Source organism: Enhydra lutris, unplaced genomic scaffold (genome assembly GCF_002288905.1).
Source record: "Enhydra lutris kenyoni isolate GAN:26980312 unplaced genomic scaffold, ASM228890v2 scaffoldscaffold21, whole genome shotgun sequence".
Lineage (NCBI taxonomy): Eukaryota > Metazoa > Chordata > Mammalia > Carnivora > Mustelidae > Enhydra > Enhydra lutris.
In genome coordinates, this window is record NW_019154105.1 from 10,936,444 (window position 1) to 10,956,140 (window position 19,697).

The 19,697-nt window shown below is 42.5% G+C and overlaps 1 protein-coding gene across 1 annotated transcript in view; it reads right to left on the reverse strand.

Annotated features, from left to right (window-relative positions):
• The window catches only part of LOC111148909 (solute carrier family 4 member 4), a 348,265-nt gene that overhangs the window by 285,244 nt on the left and 43,324 nt on the right, over positions 1-19,697 (reverse strand). The window contains exon 2 of the mRNA XM_022505690.1: positions 12,865-12,938. Within this exon, the coding sequence (XP_022361398.1) occupies positions 12,865-12,937 (73 nt within the window). The 5' untranslated portion in view covers position 12,938. The remainder of the gene's footprint in view (positions 1-12,864; positions 12,939-19,697) is intronic.

The following is a 19,697-nucleotide window of genomic DNA, read 5'->3' on the forward strand; positions in this document are numbered from 1 at the left end:
AGAATCATAGTATCACATCCAGAATCATAGTATCATGTCCTTAAACAGAATCATAGTATCACGTCCAGATGCCACAGAGGCTGTGGGTTTCACACTTTGCTGGAAGGGAGGTGGGACAACGTGGGGGAGCGTGGGGGGTGGGGAGGTGGGATGGGCTAAATAAATGATGGCCATTACGGAGGGCACTTGTTAGGATGAGCACTGGGTGTTATATGTAAGTGATGACTCACCAAAGTCTACTCCTAAAACCAATACTACACTATATGTTAACTAACTTGAATTTAAATAAAATCCTGGAAGAATAAAATAAAGTTGTTATACGTTCTTTAAAAAAAATAAGAAATAGATCAGTACATATAATCTGAAATACTTTAATAAATGAAATACAAATAATTTGTCAACTTATTTACTCACAAACACAGAACAGTGTCCATAAGCAGCTCTAATAAGATATAATCAAGGTAACATGTCTATAATTTACTGGGGCATAAATAACAGCTCATGAAAAGAAAACCCCCTTCCAAGGGCATGGAGTAATTTTGCAATTAACAGGGGGAAAGTCAGACCTTGATGAAATGTCTACAGGAGGGTCTGCATTTCAAACATATACCACTACACAAGACAAGGGCTGATTTCTCTTTTTGTCTTTTGGATAGGGGTCACTTTTCACATTAAAAAAAAAAAAAAACTAATGCATATGTTTGTTAATAGAAAATCACGTATTACTCATGCAATTTTTTATAAATAATTTTGAATGCTGATAACTAATCTCTTTTAATATTAATGCTACCAATTACACTTAAGATTAGGCATGCAAGGAAATAAACAGCCCAAGTGATGAAAAACAGGGAAATACTTTTCTTCCCACTGAACTGCATGGGAATTTTGTCCACTGAAAGCCTCAAAGAAATCCTTAAGGCAACCTGAGGTTCTCCAAGCAAGACTGATAAGAAATCTCAGCTTGTTATCTGCTGCTTACTAAGTAGAGTACTTTTAATATTTAATATTTGATGATGATGATAACAATCACTAGGCAGGAGCAAACAGCTACAGGAAAAACGTCTTGAGAGGGAGTCAAGCTTATGGTTACTCAGCTAACCTCCTGTCCTTGAAGTCAGTAAACTTGTCCACCTGTCTTTTAAGTGCTCATTTCTAGCAAAGTTCTAATAGTCCTTAGGTAGGATGACTCGAAGACCACACACTGAGGTTAAGATTCCATTACAGTTACCATTACTCGTAGCTAGTAAGAGACAAAAAGTGACTAGCATGATAAAAAGTTCGAATTAGTGAATATTCATAAAGAAACATAACTTTCATATTTTCAGTGGTCATCAGTTATTTGAAAATATCTAGGCTAAAACAACCACTTAAAGGTAGTACAGAAACCTAATGAATGAACAGCACTAAAAGTCATCTTATTTTTCATAAGGTACAGTTCTGAAGTGTTCCACAATCTCTCAAAAGTTGACTCTCCAAAGTAATTTTAACGTCACCCTAGTAAAAGCCCTTTTCTATTCACCTGTAAGACATAAAATATAATCTATATGCATATCTATATCTCTATATTTATATCTACTAGATACAGGTACATATAGAGAGATATCTTTATAGTCTTCATACATGGGGAGATGCATAGAGAGAGAGAGATCATGTTTATGGACAGTCTAAATCAAACCAAAAAATAAAGCGTCTCCCACCATGTATGGTACACAAAGGTGCCACACAATGTTGATTCTCCTTCTCCCTTCCCTTTCTGGGAGGCAGAAATAAAGAGCACGAATGCTCCTTACTCCCACCACACTTGAGCCCTGATACCAACTTGTGAAGCCCCTCTGCTCTCTAGGGAAGGCACTCATGAGGACAGAAGAGCCAACTTGAGACCAAATCTAACTTGCCCTCAGTGGGCTGCTTTAGTCATTATACAAGGTTTAAATGTTCAACAGAGACAACACCCTCCATAACCTCAATCTTCCCTCACCCTGCCCAGAAACACGTGCCTGACAATCTCCACCTGCTCTGGGCAGAGTGTCACCCAGAGTCCTCACACAGTAAGTGCCAACACCCAGAACCTATTGCCCTTTGGTCTGACTGAGCAGGGTAGACTGCAACCCAAAGACTTGGGAAGGCCAGCGCCAGGCAGGGCAGTGCTAAGAGTGAGGAAGAACCACCCAACAGGAAGAGATGACCCCTCCACTCATCCTGACACCCCAGAACCCAAAAAGACCTGGTGAATTTTTAGTGTGCACTACACATGCTGTCGGACAAAAATCCGCCTGTGATCCAAACCCTGAGAACTGGCAGTTTCCATTCTTTCTCTCGCAGTCACCATTTGCACAACTGAATGGGAAGCAGGTTGGAAGAGAGAAAACAATGGCTAATCCAATGGTCATTGATAACTGGATTTACGATTGCAGCCAGAGAGGCAGCTGAGAGAGACACATAAATATACACATTCACACTCTCATCCTACCCACATTGTCCATCTCCAACTCTATTATGGCTTCTCTTTTAGCACCAGCCTACGCCTCGGCTGGGCAATAGGAAGAACAGTCTTTAGTTGGTATAGACAGATAATCCACCGTAGAGTTAATGCACTCATGGCTAATCAGGTTTCAAACATTGAATATTCATTCACATAATTCCCTCCTCTCACAACGTAAATGAGATATGGATAATGCCATAGGACTAAAACAATGACCAAGAACTAGGGAAAGTGCTCTGAGAGACTTAAATTAGCCTAAGTAAATCCAATCCCAGAATCTCCATGGCTATGGTTTTCTACATGCCCAGCAAAGAGGACAACATTCACTGACACGGCAGCACATAATCATACTTCCAGAGTTGAAATGACCTTAAACATTACATGGTTCAACCTCTTCATGTACCAGCGAGCCAACCAAAGCCAAATAGCCAGTTAATAATACAAACACAGGGATTCTTAGTGTTCCTGGATATGTAAGGTTTCCTTTACCGCTTTCCCACTACCACTCACCACCACCATCCCTCCCATCTTCCACTGTCTGCAAAACACAGGAAAAAAAAAAAAAAAGAGTCCTTTCAAGTTAGTAATTACCTAGAAGGAAGAAAGGCCTCAGGAATTCTCTGAAAATGTTTCTCTCTTACAATCACAGAATGACAAGTTTAAACATTTATTTATTTGAGAGAGAGAGAGAGAGAGAGCGCACACGTGCGCATGTTGGGGAAGGGGCAGAGGGAAAGAATTTCCAGCAGACTCCCTGCTGAGTACAGACCTCCCCCCAACTGGGGGTTGGGGGGAGGGACTTAATCTTATGACCTTGAGATCGTGACCTGAGCCCAAAACAAGGGTCAGACACTCAACTGACTCACCACCCAGGCACCCCTAGAATGACAAGTTCAAATCAACAACCCTTAGCTCCATAAACGGCCCCAAATAGGAAGATACCTGGCTATGACATCTGTCCTCTACTGATCACCACTGATCACTTGAAGAAACAGTAAACAAACTTTTAGTCTTTCCCCCTATGTGCTCCATTTCACTTAAACAATTAAAATACTTAGAATGGTTACAGAATTTTTAGAGCTAAAAAGGATCTTAGAGGAAATTTCACAGCTCAAAACTCTCACCTTACAGATGAACAGAGGAGACCGGGGAGGTTAAAGTGATTTGCTTGTGGTGAAGCTTGTGGCTATTCCACTGACGGGAATTACAAGGAAAAGGACTCAGACGTTCTCAAGGCAGTGCTCATCCCAAGAATGGAGAGCTTATGAACAAGTGAGGCCAGCCAGGCTGTTTCCTTTTTCCTCTTGCCTTTTCATAAGCTCTTCCAACACCTTTCATTCTCCTCCTCTCAGTTCTTCCCACTTCCTGTTTTTCTAGGTGCTTCCTCTAGGTCTCATCCATCTCTCTTTCCAAGTTCCTTCTGACTGCAGAAGGAACAGACCTCGAGCCTCCACAAAATGGCGCATAAATTTCCCAAACGTCTCATAGCAGAAACCCAGAACCAATCACTCCCATGCACCCTTCTGTCCATCAGCAGTTCCTGGCAATTCAACCCATTTGCCTCTTCTTCTTTTGTCCCCAGTCTAGTCTAACCCAAAATCATTTCTCAGTCGAATCCTAGCAACAGTCTCCCCAGTTTTATCTTTGTCCTCCTGGAATGCCTTCTCCATGTATCAGCCAAAGGGATCTTCTTTAAAAATGCAAATTTTGTCTAGTGGCTTTCCACCTTAAAGCCCTTCGGCAATGGCTCCCCAATGCACATGCAATACAATCCTAAATCTTTAGCACAGCATGAAGGGCCATGAATTAACTGGGTCCTGTCCACCTCAGGCCACTTCCGCCCTGTTCACATGGGCCAGCCGTACCATTCTCATTTTCACTTCTCAAACAGGCCTACCTCCTTCTCACTTTTGGGTCTTCACCCATGCCTGCCTGTGATTCTCCCATTATCCTTTCATCCTTTAAGGTTAACTTAGTGTCACTCTTTTGGAAATATATACCTCTCACATACACTCACGCATGTGCATGATACACTCCCTAAATTATCATATCAACCAACCTCGTCCTCAGATAATGATTGGCTTCTGTGACTGAACATTAACTGTGGCCCTAATCAGAATATGTTATCATGTTCAAGGATACATATAAGCCTGGGAAAGCAACACGTTAGAGTTCATATCTACAATTATACGTAACATTTTGATAAACTTAAAGCAAAAACAGAAAAAAAAGCACTACGCATCAGTTAAAGTTAGTAAGAAGAGTTAACATAGATACTAATCGACTAATTTGTTGACTACCAGGTATCAGTATTATCTTTAGTCTGAAACCATTCTGGAATCACAGCAACCACTGGCAAGAAAGCAGCAACCACTGGTAATAAATTAAAGGCAGGGAATATATCCAAGGGAGATCGTATCTTAAATTTATAGGGTTCATCCTGGGGATTTCAAATTAATTTACTTATACTCTTAACAAAACTAGGAGATAGGGAGGCACAAATACTATTTCTTTGTAGAACAAATTGACATTCATAAATTAAGTAATCTGTCAATGGCTTATTGTCAATAGTGAAGTATTTTTTCAGGTACTGTCCAAGAACCCTCAGAGCCATCTCTGGCAGCTAGATAAGAAGATAGATTACTAACTGCACTTTGCATAAAGGAAATGTAGCCACATAAGCATGAGTGGCCTCATATCACCCACAAAGGCAGGCACCAGGAAGGGCACAGCCAGAAATAGACATGGGTTTTAAGACTCCCGGTTCTCTACTATGTTCTCTAACCCACGGCACAGACTGAATGAAAGTACCTAAACAATCAGATACTGATCTAATTTGTCGAATACATGTATCCATCAGATTCAATTATGAGCTTTCGGTCTACGTCCAAGACACTTTCTCTATTTTTCAGTAGGGATAGAATTACTTGTTGAAAACTGAACAATCCGCTGGAGGGGGGTTGGTGATTTAACTGAACTACAAATGTGCAGTTCTGTCCCTCTAACGCTGATCTGTTGGCCAATATCACTAAAATTCAAAACCTACTTTTTTTTTTCTAGAAGTGCTGGCCTGCTAAAAATTATTGAGCATTCCACCATGAAAAGAGTCCATGAAATAATGTCTCAAGAGGCTTAAGTAGGGTTTATTCTCTTTTCAAAGTCAGCAGGGTATAAAGAAAGGTGAACACATTGGATACAGCACTGCCTTCTCATTCTAACTCCACGGAAAGGTAAAAACAATGCACGGGATTTAAAAGCTTTTGCAGCTATTCAGAGAAGGGAGTTATTTAAGTCACCCATACTGCTGATTCAATGCACGTCACTCACCAACCCCCCTACCTTCACCTCATCCCACCTGGCAATCAGGAGCCTCAGGGGCACAGTGCTTGGAACCTCCTGGAAGCTCCTGTCATGGCAGGTTGTCACCTCAGTCCTCTAAATGCTATCAGCCAAGAAAGTAAAATAAAATGTAAAAAATAAAATAAAATAAAATCCTACCAGCAAGCTCACCACAGCAACAAGAGCGCCTCAACTGAGCTTTATTCAGCATTATCCTAGTTTTACTCCCTCATCAGACCCAATTCTCAATTCCCCCAATGATTCTGAATCTTCTGATGACAAAAATGGGGAAATATTTAGCTCAGGATTATTGCTATACTATTGCATAATCTCATTTAATTGGCACCTAAATTACATAATAACCAACAAAGAACAGAATTATTCTAGTTCATGCTGGGTGGAGAGGAGGAATATATACATCTCACAGAAAATACGTTTATACACGTGATAGATATAGATATATCATGACCCCTGAATCCTCTTCATTGGTGGGAAAATACCATACACTTAAATCTGTTTTCCAGAAGAAGCAAATTTACAGGCTTCATCAGACAATGGGCACACACCTGTATTTTAACCTGTACACAATTATAGTTAATATGCCTCTTCTTGGAAAAGAAGACAATTTTACAAATTAGGGCAATATGTATCAGACCAGTCTAACCATGAAAACCAGATCTCACACCCAGAGCTTAAAGGGAACCAGAATGAGACCAAAGAGAAACAGAGAGCAGGCCTTGGGAAACTTAGCTGGATCATTCTGCTTGCCTTTTCCAAGACAAGAAGCAAAAGATAAGTGTGGTTAGGAAGGCAAAGGATAGATGTTGGTACAAATGAATTAAGCAAATAAAAAACACTTGGACCAGTTAGAATTTTGGAACGAAATTATTGAAAATTATTGTTGAAACTGTATCATCCAGAAAGAAAAAGTATAGAAAGTGGTGCAGTAGAAAGCACCCCTGTTCCCAATGCTAGGTGCAGCAGCAACATAGATTCCAGTAATTATCGAAGACAATTCTATGGGAAAGGGCACGTTCTATTACCCCACTTTACAAAGCAAGAAACCCAAAATCCAAACTGCAATTTGCTCCCTTCACTTATGTAATGATTCCGCAACAGATGAGACAAAAGTTTTAAAACTTATATTCCCAAATGGATGCTTAGCCACTCGGCTTTAACAATTGTCCTAATTTTAAAAATTAGACAATGGGGACAATGGGCTCAGTGGGTAAAGCTTCTGCCTTCAGCTTGGGTCGTGGTCTCGGGGCCCTGGGATCGAGCCCCGCATCAGGCTCTCTGCTCAGCGGGGAGCCTGCTTCTCTCTCTCTCTCTCTTCCTGCCTCTCTGACTACTTGTAATCTCTCTCTGTCAAATAAATAAATAAAATCTTTTAAAAAACAAAATAAAAATAAAAAAATTAAAAATGAGACAATAAAAAAATAACAAACAATATGTCCCCAAAATAAGGATCAAACAATACATTTCAGAAATATGACCATATAAAAAGCTTCTAAAAAGAAATTCAATCTACAGACAAAATTGCTGAAAGTATATTATTTCAGAATTTCTGGATCCTTATAAAACACAACCCAACTACCAAGTTCAATTTCTTCTGGTTTACTGTGGAAAAAGAACGTAGACCTCTAGGACAGAGGGTGTCTTCAAGAGAGCTTCAGCCCATACTGTACTGCTTGGGGAAATCCCTACAACTGGAAAACCCAAGAAGGAATGTCTGATTCCAGTTTCAAAATCCATGGAATTACCATCACTGTCCCTTGAAGTTAAAGAAATCTATAAGCCAATATTTAACTTCACTGATGCAGCAGGTATCAAATAGCTCCTGTGCTAAGCCCTGCCTGCTTGAGGGACTCTGGCGGGCTTTCAGCTGAGGCCAGGATGAGAAAGTAGCAGGGCACCGAGAAATGTCTAGATGGCCACGACCTGCTCTGGGAAACCCATGCTGCTGTTCAAATATCAACCCTTACACACCTCGTCACGTTTCTTTAAAGCTCTCCAATGGGTGGATACAGGTTTCTTTCCAGAAGCCTTTTCCTTCAGCAATATTTGTCTAAGTGTTTCCTCTGTGCACACAGGGTCTGACAATCAGACTGAACAGCAGAGAAGAGGTCAGCAAAATGCAACCGGACACTTGCAGCCAGTGCTCAGAATAGCCCCAGCTCCGACTCGGCCCCTCCCTTCCCATCCGATAGGTTTTCATTCACTCCTTCTCGGCAATTATGTTTTTCACCATTGTAATTATTAAGAAATGTCCACGCGGCCCCACTTTCTCTTTAGAATGCCACCTCCCCCAATACACATAAATACGTCATCATGATATCCTCTGGTGAAATATGGGGTTAAGTCATTGTGATCTCATGTCTGTAAAATGTTAAGATCCTGACCTCCAAAAAGGCAAACATCACCATTTCATTAGTTTAGTTTCTGTCTTCAAAAGACAGCGTAGGAGGGAAGAGAGTGACACAGACATGTTTAAGGGGCCTCTTTTACCTATCAATATAGATACACAAACAACATAAATGTCAATGGTGTCTTCAAAATCAGAGAGCAACCAGAGCAAGGACGGGACCTTTCGAGGCTATTTTGTCTCATTGGATTAAGAGCACTAATGGAACCAAATTTCTCACTGAAACGTCAAAGACTTTAGAGGATTATATAAGATAATTCTGCATATGCTTTACTGAGTTTATGTTATATATTCATGTATTCAATTCTTCCTTTTAACAAATATTTAGTAAACATCTACTCTGTTCCAGACCCTGCTCTACCTCTTTACTTCTATTTCCCTAAAAATAATCCTCCCATAAACTCCATGGATTTTTAACAATTCTCGCTCTTAATGTCCATCAGTTGATATGGGAATTCGTAAAATTATTCTTCCATTTGGACAGATGGGAGCACACTTCCTTCTGGACTTGGTTTTCAATGAAAGAGGAAAACCACCACAATATATCATAATAGCTTTGAGAGCACTGATCACACTTAAGAAATGGAGACACGTTTCAGCCAATATTGTCTTGCTGTATTTTTTGCTTCCTGAGTTGCTGGTTAGACTTGATGTTAAGAAAAGGCCCCTCCTCAAAAACTCAGAGTTGCCAAGGCTTGCTGGGAAGTTACCTAGCCCTACAGAGCCAAGGCCTTATCTCAAAGGATAAGGTGGAGTTTGCTCTTTTCCCCTATTGCAAAATATGAGAATATTAAGTAATCTGTTTATATCATACAGATCCAAAATCTTGGCTGGCTTTTTTAAGGATAAAACATCCATAGGATTTCCTGTTTGGAAAAAGCTACATGAGACTCTTTCTTCCGATCTCAACCTTGGTTCACCCAATAAAATTTGGCAATTTCCCCTAAGTGCATTTGAAATGAAAATTTAGTGTTATACCTCATGGCCAGCATTTCTAGGTCATTCTGATAATGTCAGTTTGTACCTACAGACCAATTCTGTAGAAGTGCCTGGTCTGGGGCTGGCATCTTTTGGTAGAGAAACAAGTATGAGTATCCGAAACTTTGAAATTTTTAAATGAATTTATCTACAGTAACCCCTTTGTGACTAAAATGTTCACTTTAAAACTATACACATATACATATACATTGATACAAGGTAACCAATGCAAGAACAGATAGAAAAGCTTCTCTTTATTTTAAATATTGAAATTGGCATTTGCCTGCCTTTTTTTTAAAGAATATCTCTTTAAATCATTAACTCAAATGCACGTGAAGGAAATTATGTGAAAATGAGGTTTAGGTCTTTAAATATATCCCACATAAACTCATTATTTAAACAGAAGATGACTCCTCTTCTGACTCACTCTATTCTTAGTGAGCTTTGCAGTTGATGGCTTTCTATCGAGTTTTTAGACCATGGATTAAGCATCATGCCACCACACCCACTGAGAGTAAAGTTGAACCAGGTGAACTGAGGGCATGGTTGGAAGCCTCAGTCTCTCTCCCCTTCACAGAACTATAGCAGTAGAAGGAACTGTGTGAGAGCATCTAGCTCTTCTCACCTTCAGGCTGAGCTGACTCTGATTATCACAAATTAAGGGACCCTAAGAAGACTTTTAAAAGCATGAACACTTCAAAGTAACTAAAGCTACTATTGGACCTTAGTCATGCTCATAATCACTTAATAGGAGAATATCTTATTTGTGCAAATTATTTCAAAAAACAAAATTTTGTTTTAAGTTTTCTTTTGCCAAGTGTGCTGCATTATGCTTCATGTTTACCCTGGAAGCAAGAGAAATTACTTGGATAAAAGGAAACATGTGATAATAGGAATGAAAGGTGTTCCAGCTCCTTGCCCTTTGGATTTCTGATCCTTAAAAGTGGAGCACTTACTTTTGCCATAAACATACCAGAAACTCAGCTACTTCAGAATAAGATAATGGTTTGCTTTCCTCCAAATACACCCTTCTCTATGCAGTTAGAAACATGAGATGGACTGGCATCCTTGTGGAAAACATTTCCACTCATACTATGAATCTTTATCAGATCTCTTGACAGTTTTTATTCTCAACCACTAAGACCACAACTAAGCCATAAACCTTCCATTTCAACTTCTTTATACTTCACCCAGAGTTACTATAAAATTGAAGGGATCCCACCCCCACCAGATGAAGCCAGGTGAGAAAAATGGGAGGGTTGACTCAGAGGGCACTAAATTAGAAATACATAGTCCCTAACTATAGTTCCAAGACTTGTACTGGAGGGGTGCCTGAGTGGCTCAGGTGGTTACATGACCGGCTCTTGATTTCAGGGCAGGTCAGGATCTCAGGGTCCTGGGATGGAACCCCACATCCAGCTCCATGCTCCGCATGGCATCTGCTTGAGATTCTCTCTCCCTCTGCCCCTCCCCCTGCTAACCCATTTGTCTTTAAAAGAAGAAGAAGAAGAAGAAGAAGAAGAAGAAGACTTGTTCTGTAGAGGAGCCTGCACTGTTGGATATTCTCCACCAAATAATAACGCCAAAAGCAACCATCTTATAGGGTCTCAAAATGCAGTAACAGGCAACTAGCTAAACATGCTTCGAAAGAAGTGTAATCAGCCCAGTCTTCCAATCAACATGAAAGATAATCTTAGAACAGAAGTTTTATCAGAATACAAAAATATATAATATCCATGCGGCAAGTTTCGTCATCACAAACCCAAACAATTTTACAGATGTTTCTACCATATTTTGTTGTCTTTTTGTTTTTTCTTAAAGAAACTTGACTGCAGATTTGTCTGCTATTCATTACATTGTTATTTTAATTTTGTGCTTGAAAATCAAGGGAAGTACTTCAGGAAATAAACTTGTTAGTCAAAGTCTCAAGAAACCCATGTACAATATCCTATCGCAGGAGAGCGCTGTCAATCCTAAGGACCTTACGAGTTCAAGAAGTGATTTACATCTCCTGTGAACTAAGCTAGAACATTATTCTCAAGGAAAACACACACACACACATACACGCGCGCGCACACACACACACACACACACACACACACACACAGAATCTCATTCCCAAGCCTTCTCACTGATTTTTCTTCTTTAATTGTCCCTGAAGTATATATTCACTCAATCCTACAATTTTTCTTACGTTCATATGCTATAACTTAAAGATTCTTATCTTCTCTTTGACACTGGGACAGTGACAGAGTCACCACAATGGAGACTTAACACCATGGGCACAAGAACCTTAAGACACAAGTTTTACTATTTTGTTTGCACTAACTTGACATTTTCCCACAGTCATGCTGTAAAAGCGCAAGGAACCCATAAAACAATGTGAAATAAAATACTGTAGTTTCCTTTTTCCTAAGAAACTTAGGCATCAAATTCTTATTAGAGTCAAGAGCATAAATGAAGGAAAGAGGGCAGTGGGGGGTGAGGGTACTACACGGTCAGAAGAAACTTAGTAAGCAAAAATGAGAAACATCATCATGGCCACACTATGCTGACTATTCCAGGAGGGACAAGAAGGCATCACGTGCCCAGGACCTGGTGCTCAATCTGGTTGAAGAATCACTCCAGAACACAAAATACCCACCTTCTTTCTTCCAACCCCTCCCCCACACTGGTCCAAATTTTCAGTAAGCAGTTAAGCATTTACCAAATGGCACCAATCAGATTAGAGTTTCCAAAACATACGAATTGTCTCTCAGGTGATTTTAAAGGGAAGAATATAGGACACAGTTCACTCGCAAGTTTCATTTAACTTTATGAGTACTGTTGACGACTTTGATTATTTTTTTAAAATCTCATTGTAAATATTAATTACATCTTGTATGTCTGCAATGCCTTTAATTACTTTAATAAACATTAATTGAGCCCTGTCTTCTCACTATCAAATAAATAGTATTATGCACACATTACTGATAATTCAAGAGACAAGAAAAGAGGGGCATGCTGAAAAGCATAATAGCACCAACTAAAATTTAACTCTTATTTGGTTTTTAACAGGCACTGAGCAACATTAACAAAAGAGGTCCTGGAGGTTTTTTAAGTAAAAAAAAACAAAATCCATTATTTCTTAATTGAATTTCTTAATGGATCATCTATGATCACCCCACTTTATAACCTCAGTTTATACCCATTTTTCCTGCAACAATGGTATCATTCTCCTTCTGTAACGTCTGTTTCTCTCCCCTGTAAGCTGTAAGAAAGAGTGTTAGAAGATACTGCCAAATACATTTATATAAATCCAGCAGCTTCTCTGAATTAGTCATCACAAGGTGGTAACTAACTGGCAAAATATTTATTTTTGACAGAAAGGCACGACTACCATAGGCACCTGCTTCAAAAGTAAGACACCTCCCCCCCACTTTTTAACCAGGCAGGACCACACTGATTCAGATTCTAATGGTCCAATGAAGTTCTTAAAATTACTTTCTGTGTGGAAGCAAAATGTGCAGACTAATAAAACCCCATAGAAAAGCTTGAGTTTTTAACTTCAAAAATATAAGCTCCATGAAATGCATGAGTGCTATTATCTATGAAGACACAGATCTATGAATACACACTTCCCCAGACCCACAAAGCTCACCTTCTACTTCTTCTTCATCACACACATGCTTAAGGAAGGAAGCCCCTCTGTCCAGGACAGCTTCATCCTCCATCCTATAGTAATAAAAAAGAAAAAAAGAATGCTCAGACTTCTCCTGGAGTGAGCTGCCTGAAGTAGCCCAGCTTCTGGGCAGGTTAACCTGCAGGCTGCTGTTCATGTTAACAGGGTAGAGGCTCTCTTCCTCCTGTGTCTGCTACTCCTTCACGCAGCTCCTCTCATCTGGTGCTTCAGAATACGCCGGTCCCACATAGCTTCAGTTCTAACCTTGAGAGGGCACCCACATGGACAGGTGAGAGAAAATCATCTCAATCCTATAGGCTGGATGTTGGGGATTCTCTCTTTGGGATTTGCAAAAAGGAAAAAAAAAAAAAAAAAGAAGAAGATGAAAGCAAGGGGAAAAAAAAAAATACCAAGAGAGGAAGTTTGGTTTGTCTGGAGTGCTCGTGATGATCGTTTGTGGAAAACCAGCTTCAGTGCTTAGCTCTTTAAACACCCACTGCATAAAAATGTATACCCTCACACACACACGCACACACATGCACACCCACCCACACACAGAAAACGACAGGGAGTTAGGCTAGTGCACACTGGGAGCCTAGCTTCCAGCCAGCCTCTTAATACCAGCACAGCCCAGTATTCTCTGTTGAGTGGCAAGCTTTGAGTCACATGTTGGCCTTACGGAAATCTGACATCTGAGGATTATCCAGCAACCTGGCTTCGGCCACAGGCACATCTACATACGCCACCCATTCATTCATTTTCCTCGTCCTTATCACACGTCTCTATGTAGATCTGTCCTGTTAACTCTTCCCTGAAGGGCACAAAGTTCTTCAGTCTGTAGCCACATTACGCTGTCCTCCTGTCTCCTTACATAAGAGGATCTGCTCTGCAATTTCATATGCTAAATAAGACCTCAGAATCCATCCAAGTAATGACAGCGTTTTTACGGCCTCCTGATGCCAAACATGTTTCTTAGTTTATAGGATGAGTTAAGGTTTATTTCCATATTCTGCGACTTCTTTTCATTGCATTAACTTTGACATGCAGAATTCCATGAACTCTATTTATAGTGAAAGCAGAAAAAAAAAAATCCCGAATTGCTCAAATGCTGCTTGTGTCGCACCGGTCTAGAAACAAAGAACTTTCTCTGGAGACAGCTGCTCTATGTCATACCGTACATAAGCTCTGCCAGAGAACCAAATGTTCACGCTGTATTCGATTCGTCCAATTATATGCTCAGGCACTGAATGTTGGAAGTCTGTTTTCCATATTGTCCGTATAACTTATTCCTGGGCTTCGGATATCTGTTATAATCTATGTGGATATGCACTGAATTCACATTTTCCTCTCTTCTATTTTAGGAGCATATCCATCTTGCAAAGCAACCATCTGAGCGTAAAAAAAGTTGGAAGCTGGGGCACCTGGGTGGCTCAGTGGGTTAAAGCCTCTGCCTTCAGCTCAGGTCATGGTCTCGGGGTCCTGGGATCGAGCCCCGCATCAGGCTCTCTGCTCAGTGGAGAGCCTGCTTCCTCCTCTCTCTCTCTCTCTCTGCCTGCCTCTCTGCCTACATGTGATCTCTGTCTGTCAGATAAATAAATAAAAAATCTTTAAAAAAAAAAAAAAAAGTTGGAAGCTGGGTGTCAAGTAGACCTCCTGGGTTTTAAAAATTGAGCACCGTCATCGAACAAATGTATCACCTGGAGCGAAGTATTTAACTCTGGGAGCCTCAGTTTTTCCACCAATGAAATTGGGGGAACAGTATCAACACTGCAGGACTGCTTTAAGATTCAAATTAGGTGACATACGAGAAAACACTCAGTTTTGTGCTTTGCACCTACTACCTGTTTAATAAAGGTAAGTTTCCTTCCTTGATTCTTTCCTTCTTTCTTTTTACCCTAACCTTTACTGGTGGACAATGCCATCAAGAAACCCATTACCTTTGCACATTTGCAGAACATCTTCTTTCAGGGATATGGCTCTTTAACACAATTTCATCCTGATACATATCTTTTTCCTTTTCTATACTCACACTAAAAATATAAAACTAAAAGCAAATAGGATATAGATCAGCTGTCAAGATTATAGTATAAAAGAAAATAAATGCCTTGAAGATTTGAGCAGTCAAATCATTTGCCAGCTTCTCTGAGCCTCAAGTTTCCCAAGAAGATTAAATGATTCAACACATTTACAAATTCAACAAATATTTAGCGTCTCCTATGTTCCAAGCATCCCCAGAGGGAAGGGGAATATGTTCATTAATAAGACACACAAAATTCCCAAGAAACTAATAATAAATAGATGAATAGGGCAGTCTTAGATAGCACTGAGTGCTCGGCACAAAATAAAATGAGGCGGGGTTACTTGGCATGAGGTGGATCAGAAGAGGCTTCTGGAGGGGACATATGAGCAGAGACAAAAATGATGGGGAGGAACCAGGCATTTGCAGATCTAAGGGCAGAGTGTTCCAAGTAAAGGGAACAGCAAATGCAAAGGCCCTACGGTGGGAACAAGCTTAGCATGTTCCAGGAAGGAAATGAGGTCCGTGAGGCTGGGCAGAGAGAAGGTCACTGGTCGTTGACAATGCTGGAGGAGACAGGCCCACTTACTATGGAGGCCATAGTAAGTAGTCAAAACTTTAGGTGTTATGGGAGCCACTGAAGGATTTTTTGTTTTGTTTTGTTTTATTGAGGTAAAACTGACATACAACATTGTATTAGTTTCAGATGTACATGATTCAGTTTTTGCGTATCTTGCGAAATGATCACCGCAATAAGTTTAGTGAACATCTGTCCCCACACAGTTACAAGATTTTTTTCCTTGGGTTGAGAACTTCTAAGATCTACCCTCTTAGCAACTTTGAAATACGCAACGCAGCATTACTAACGCTTGTTAAGATTTTCAGGTGGAAACTGACCTGCGCTGTTTCACCTTCGTGAAGAACCACTCTGGCTGCTTTGTGAAAAGTGGATAATCAGGAGATCGAAGAAACGAGGAAACTATCTTAGGAACCCAGGGAAGGTTGTGGGAGAAACAGGTTTGGGGGAAGGAACCAAGAATTTTTTTCTGGCCACTTTATGGTTGAGATGCTTATTATATATAAAAAAAAAAACAACTGTCAGGTGTACAAGTAAAGGTCCAAGTCTGGAGCTTGGGAGCCCAGGGCTGGAGAATATACAAAGCTGGTGACCTGCGGCCATTCCTAGAGTTCATCTGGGAAGAAAACATAGAAATTAAGGGGCAGACCTAAGCCCACGTGCTGGAGCATGTTAACATTTATAAGCAGAGGAACAAAAGTGGTGGGAGGCAAGGGAAAAACCAGAGAAGAGTGACATCAAGGAAGGACGGCTACGGAGAGGCTGGGAAAGATGGAGACAGAGAGGTAAAAATTCAGCTCGGCCATATGGAGGCCACAGGTGACAATGAGCGGAGGTACCTGCAACATGTCAAACACGGTGCTAGACACACAGAGGGCATTCACTCGATCCAGTCCTTTTCTCTTTCCTTCCCTCATCCCCTCATTCACTCCATAAATATGGACTGAGCCCCTATGAGGTGCCAGGCATACTGCGAGGCACTGGAGACACAGTGATGAGCAGGACAGACAGGGGCTCTGGTACAATCACATCTGCCTTCTCGAAGACTTCCCCTAGCAATCTGGGAGAGGAGGTCCAGACGGCAAAGAAGTCTTCAGCAACGCAGCGTTTGTGGACCTAGATAAGAATGGCGGCTTAATGGGGAAATTTTTCTTAAAGACTTCAGAAGCACAACAAAATCCCGGAGGCCTGTACGACCACACATACGTCAACAGTACCATCTCCCCTTTGGAAAGCAAACAGTAGGTTCGCCCACATTGCTCCTCAGCACGAACCCTGTCCTGTCTTATCAATCTACAGAATTCAACACGATTTCCTACAGAACATCATTTCCGCACCCCACCACAGTCAAGCCGATCCTAAAGTCTTTTATGGACTTTTTTCTTTACACATTTCCTAAATAAAGTGTTTATTTATTTGCCTTTGCACCTAAGCCCTTCCCAAAACTGCATACAACAAACAAGCGGAAGTAAAGGAGGAAAATCAGTAGCAGCGAAAGGAGACCAAGGAAATGTTAAGGGCCAGAGCCCTCCTCCTAGGCTGAGAAGCCTCCCGGCCAACTGAAGCGCTGTCCTTTGCACCGTCCGAGTTAGGGAGCATAATGATGGGCGCATTTCTAGGCTCTTTGATCCATACTTCACATTCCCTCCAAGACTATACGTAGCGAGTAATCAGAAACCTCGTTCTTTCTGCGGGTCAATGCAGAGCATCTGCAAGCAACCTCTTCCCTGTGGGAAGAGGAAAAAGAAAGAGTGCCACCAGCTGAAGGTACCAGACCTGCGTGACCACAGCGGCCTGCCCCACAGCAGCCCTCTCGTCCTCACGAGCAAGTGCATCTGGGCCTCTGCACCAAGAACAGGCACTTTGCAACGTCTTTGTCCATCTTCACACTAACTAACAAACGTTGGTTATTTGGTTATTTGTCTTCCCCTCCCAAAAGCCTCTCAGCAGTTGCTGGCTATTATTAGTCAAACAGAGATATCTTTCGACATGACCGTCTGACCCAACCAGTCTTCCCTTCTATCGGTAGGAAGAAATTAACTCATCTAATCCCTCCTCAGGCCCCCAAATCCATTGGTAAAGTGTCCCCTTCCCACGAGCCGCCTCTGCTGGAACAAAGAAGGGAAGGAGCACGCTTCTAAGCAGCTCCCTGGGTCGCTCACGTCGCCAGCATGAGGCAAAGTTCAGAATAGATTTGGAAGCTTCTCCCCCGCATCACGGGGATAAGGGTCACAGCAGTCAGTGTAAAAACCCACACGGGGCCCAGGCTGCCTTCCTTCAGCAGGGCCTCTGACCGGCCCAGTCAGACCCCTTCCTCCCAAGTCCACACCCAGAGTGGGGAGGCTCTCATTCTCCGTTATTCTGGGGACACGAAAATGATTTAACCGCAACACATGTCAAATCTGCTGTCAATGACCAGCTTTCACCAGCCGGTCCTAATCACGGAGCAGGCTTGCAAGGGTGACTTAAGCCCGGCACGAGAAACATTTGTGCAAAACCGCCAGCCATGGGGCCTTGGGCACCCATCTACATTCCACCCCTCCGCGTTCCCACCCCCAGAGCCCTCGCCAACTGCCAACGTGCTCCCCAGCTAGTCCCCACGGCACAAGCAGCTGCCACTCAGCCAGTCAGCACTGGCCGGCCGCCAGCACACCAGTTTCGGATCGCAGGCCTGTCCGTCACGGCGCTGCTAAAGGTTGAAGGTCTCCTGGTGCGCTAGCCTCTGGAGTCGCCTCACTTGCCCTCCCACCGCCCTGCTCCCATCCCTCCTGCCAGGCCTCGCACGGCAGCGGTTCACTGTCTCCATAGTAACAGCCTCTGGTTTCAGGGCTGGAACTTCACACAGAGCCCTTCTCCTCTTGACCTGAGGCTTCTGCCAAAGGATGCACTAGCAAAAAGGCCACTGCTTAAGGCGGGGCTACCTGTTGGTCACCTGGTCATGTCGTAAGCTGCTGGGTCACTCAGACCCGGAGGACTGGAAAACAGATCCTCTGGCCTCGGCACACGGGCCCGGTGCATCAGGGACCCGCTGCTCGCTCTCCTCCGCACGCCCAACGGGGCCTTTCGGATGACTTCCAAAAAGACACCAGGGGTGCTGTGAAGTGTGTAAACCTGGCGCTTCAAGACCTGTACCCCTGGGGCTAATAATACATTATAAGTTAATAAAAAAAATAGTAAAAAAAAAAAGAAGACACCAGGGGAGGGCATCCTGGGGAGCAGAACAGCTCCAGTGTCTACACGTCCACACCCGAGTTTCACAAGGCTGGTCTTTCTGCTCATAAGGCTTAACGTGCACTGGCCAACCTGCTATTTTAACACACCCTGCCTTATCCTCACCAGTTAGATCTGTTTACAACATCCAGCGCACCCCTAATCTCTCACTTTACACTTTCAGCAGCGTCCCTGTGCGTAGCAAATGGTTAAACAGTTCTTCGTCCACATGCCCTCACACACACACCGAAGCGAGGCATCCGGGGAAGGAGACGACACCAAGAGGTAAAGAGTTTTATTCTTTTTAGCCAGTGCTGCCATGAGCAGCCCATCTGCGGCACGCGTAAGGGTCCTTACTGACGGACTAAGGGGCCTTGGTCTCAAGTCTCAGCTCAAAAGCAGGCTGTCCCTCCTACTTTGCCGGTCTTAGAACAGAGGGAAGACAAAACTCAGCACTTTCACGGGTCTTTTTCAGGAGCCCCACAGAAAACAAGCATCAGTACTGACATCTAAAATTATACACTCATACACACATTTGTGAATTCTCTTCCCTGGTCAAGTCATTTCTAAGGGCGGTGGGGGAGGGGGAAGCATGTTCATTACAAATCATTTATAAACGTGATGTTCTCTTCCGAATTTTTTAGACCACACAGCGTTTTACGGTGCCTTCGTTGTCTGGAAAAATCCGCCCTCCACACTTTCAACATACAATGAAAGCACAACATCAAGTCTCCAAACACAGGCCACAGGGCTGAGCCATCTCCGCGGCGGCAAAGAGCACTGCCATCTTTTGGCAACGTGCGTTCACTACAGGGAAGCGGAAGGCAAGGGCAGAGAAGAGCTGCCCTGGTCCCCGTCCCAGCTTCAGCGGGTCTCCCAAGGGCCTTTCCCTCCCCAGGGAGGAAGAGACAAGCACGCGGCGCTCGGCTTCGCAGTGGACACGGCGGGAGCTCCGGACACTCATGCTGGGGGAAAGAGACATCAGCGTGGCACACCTGACAGGCCCGA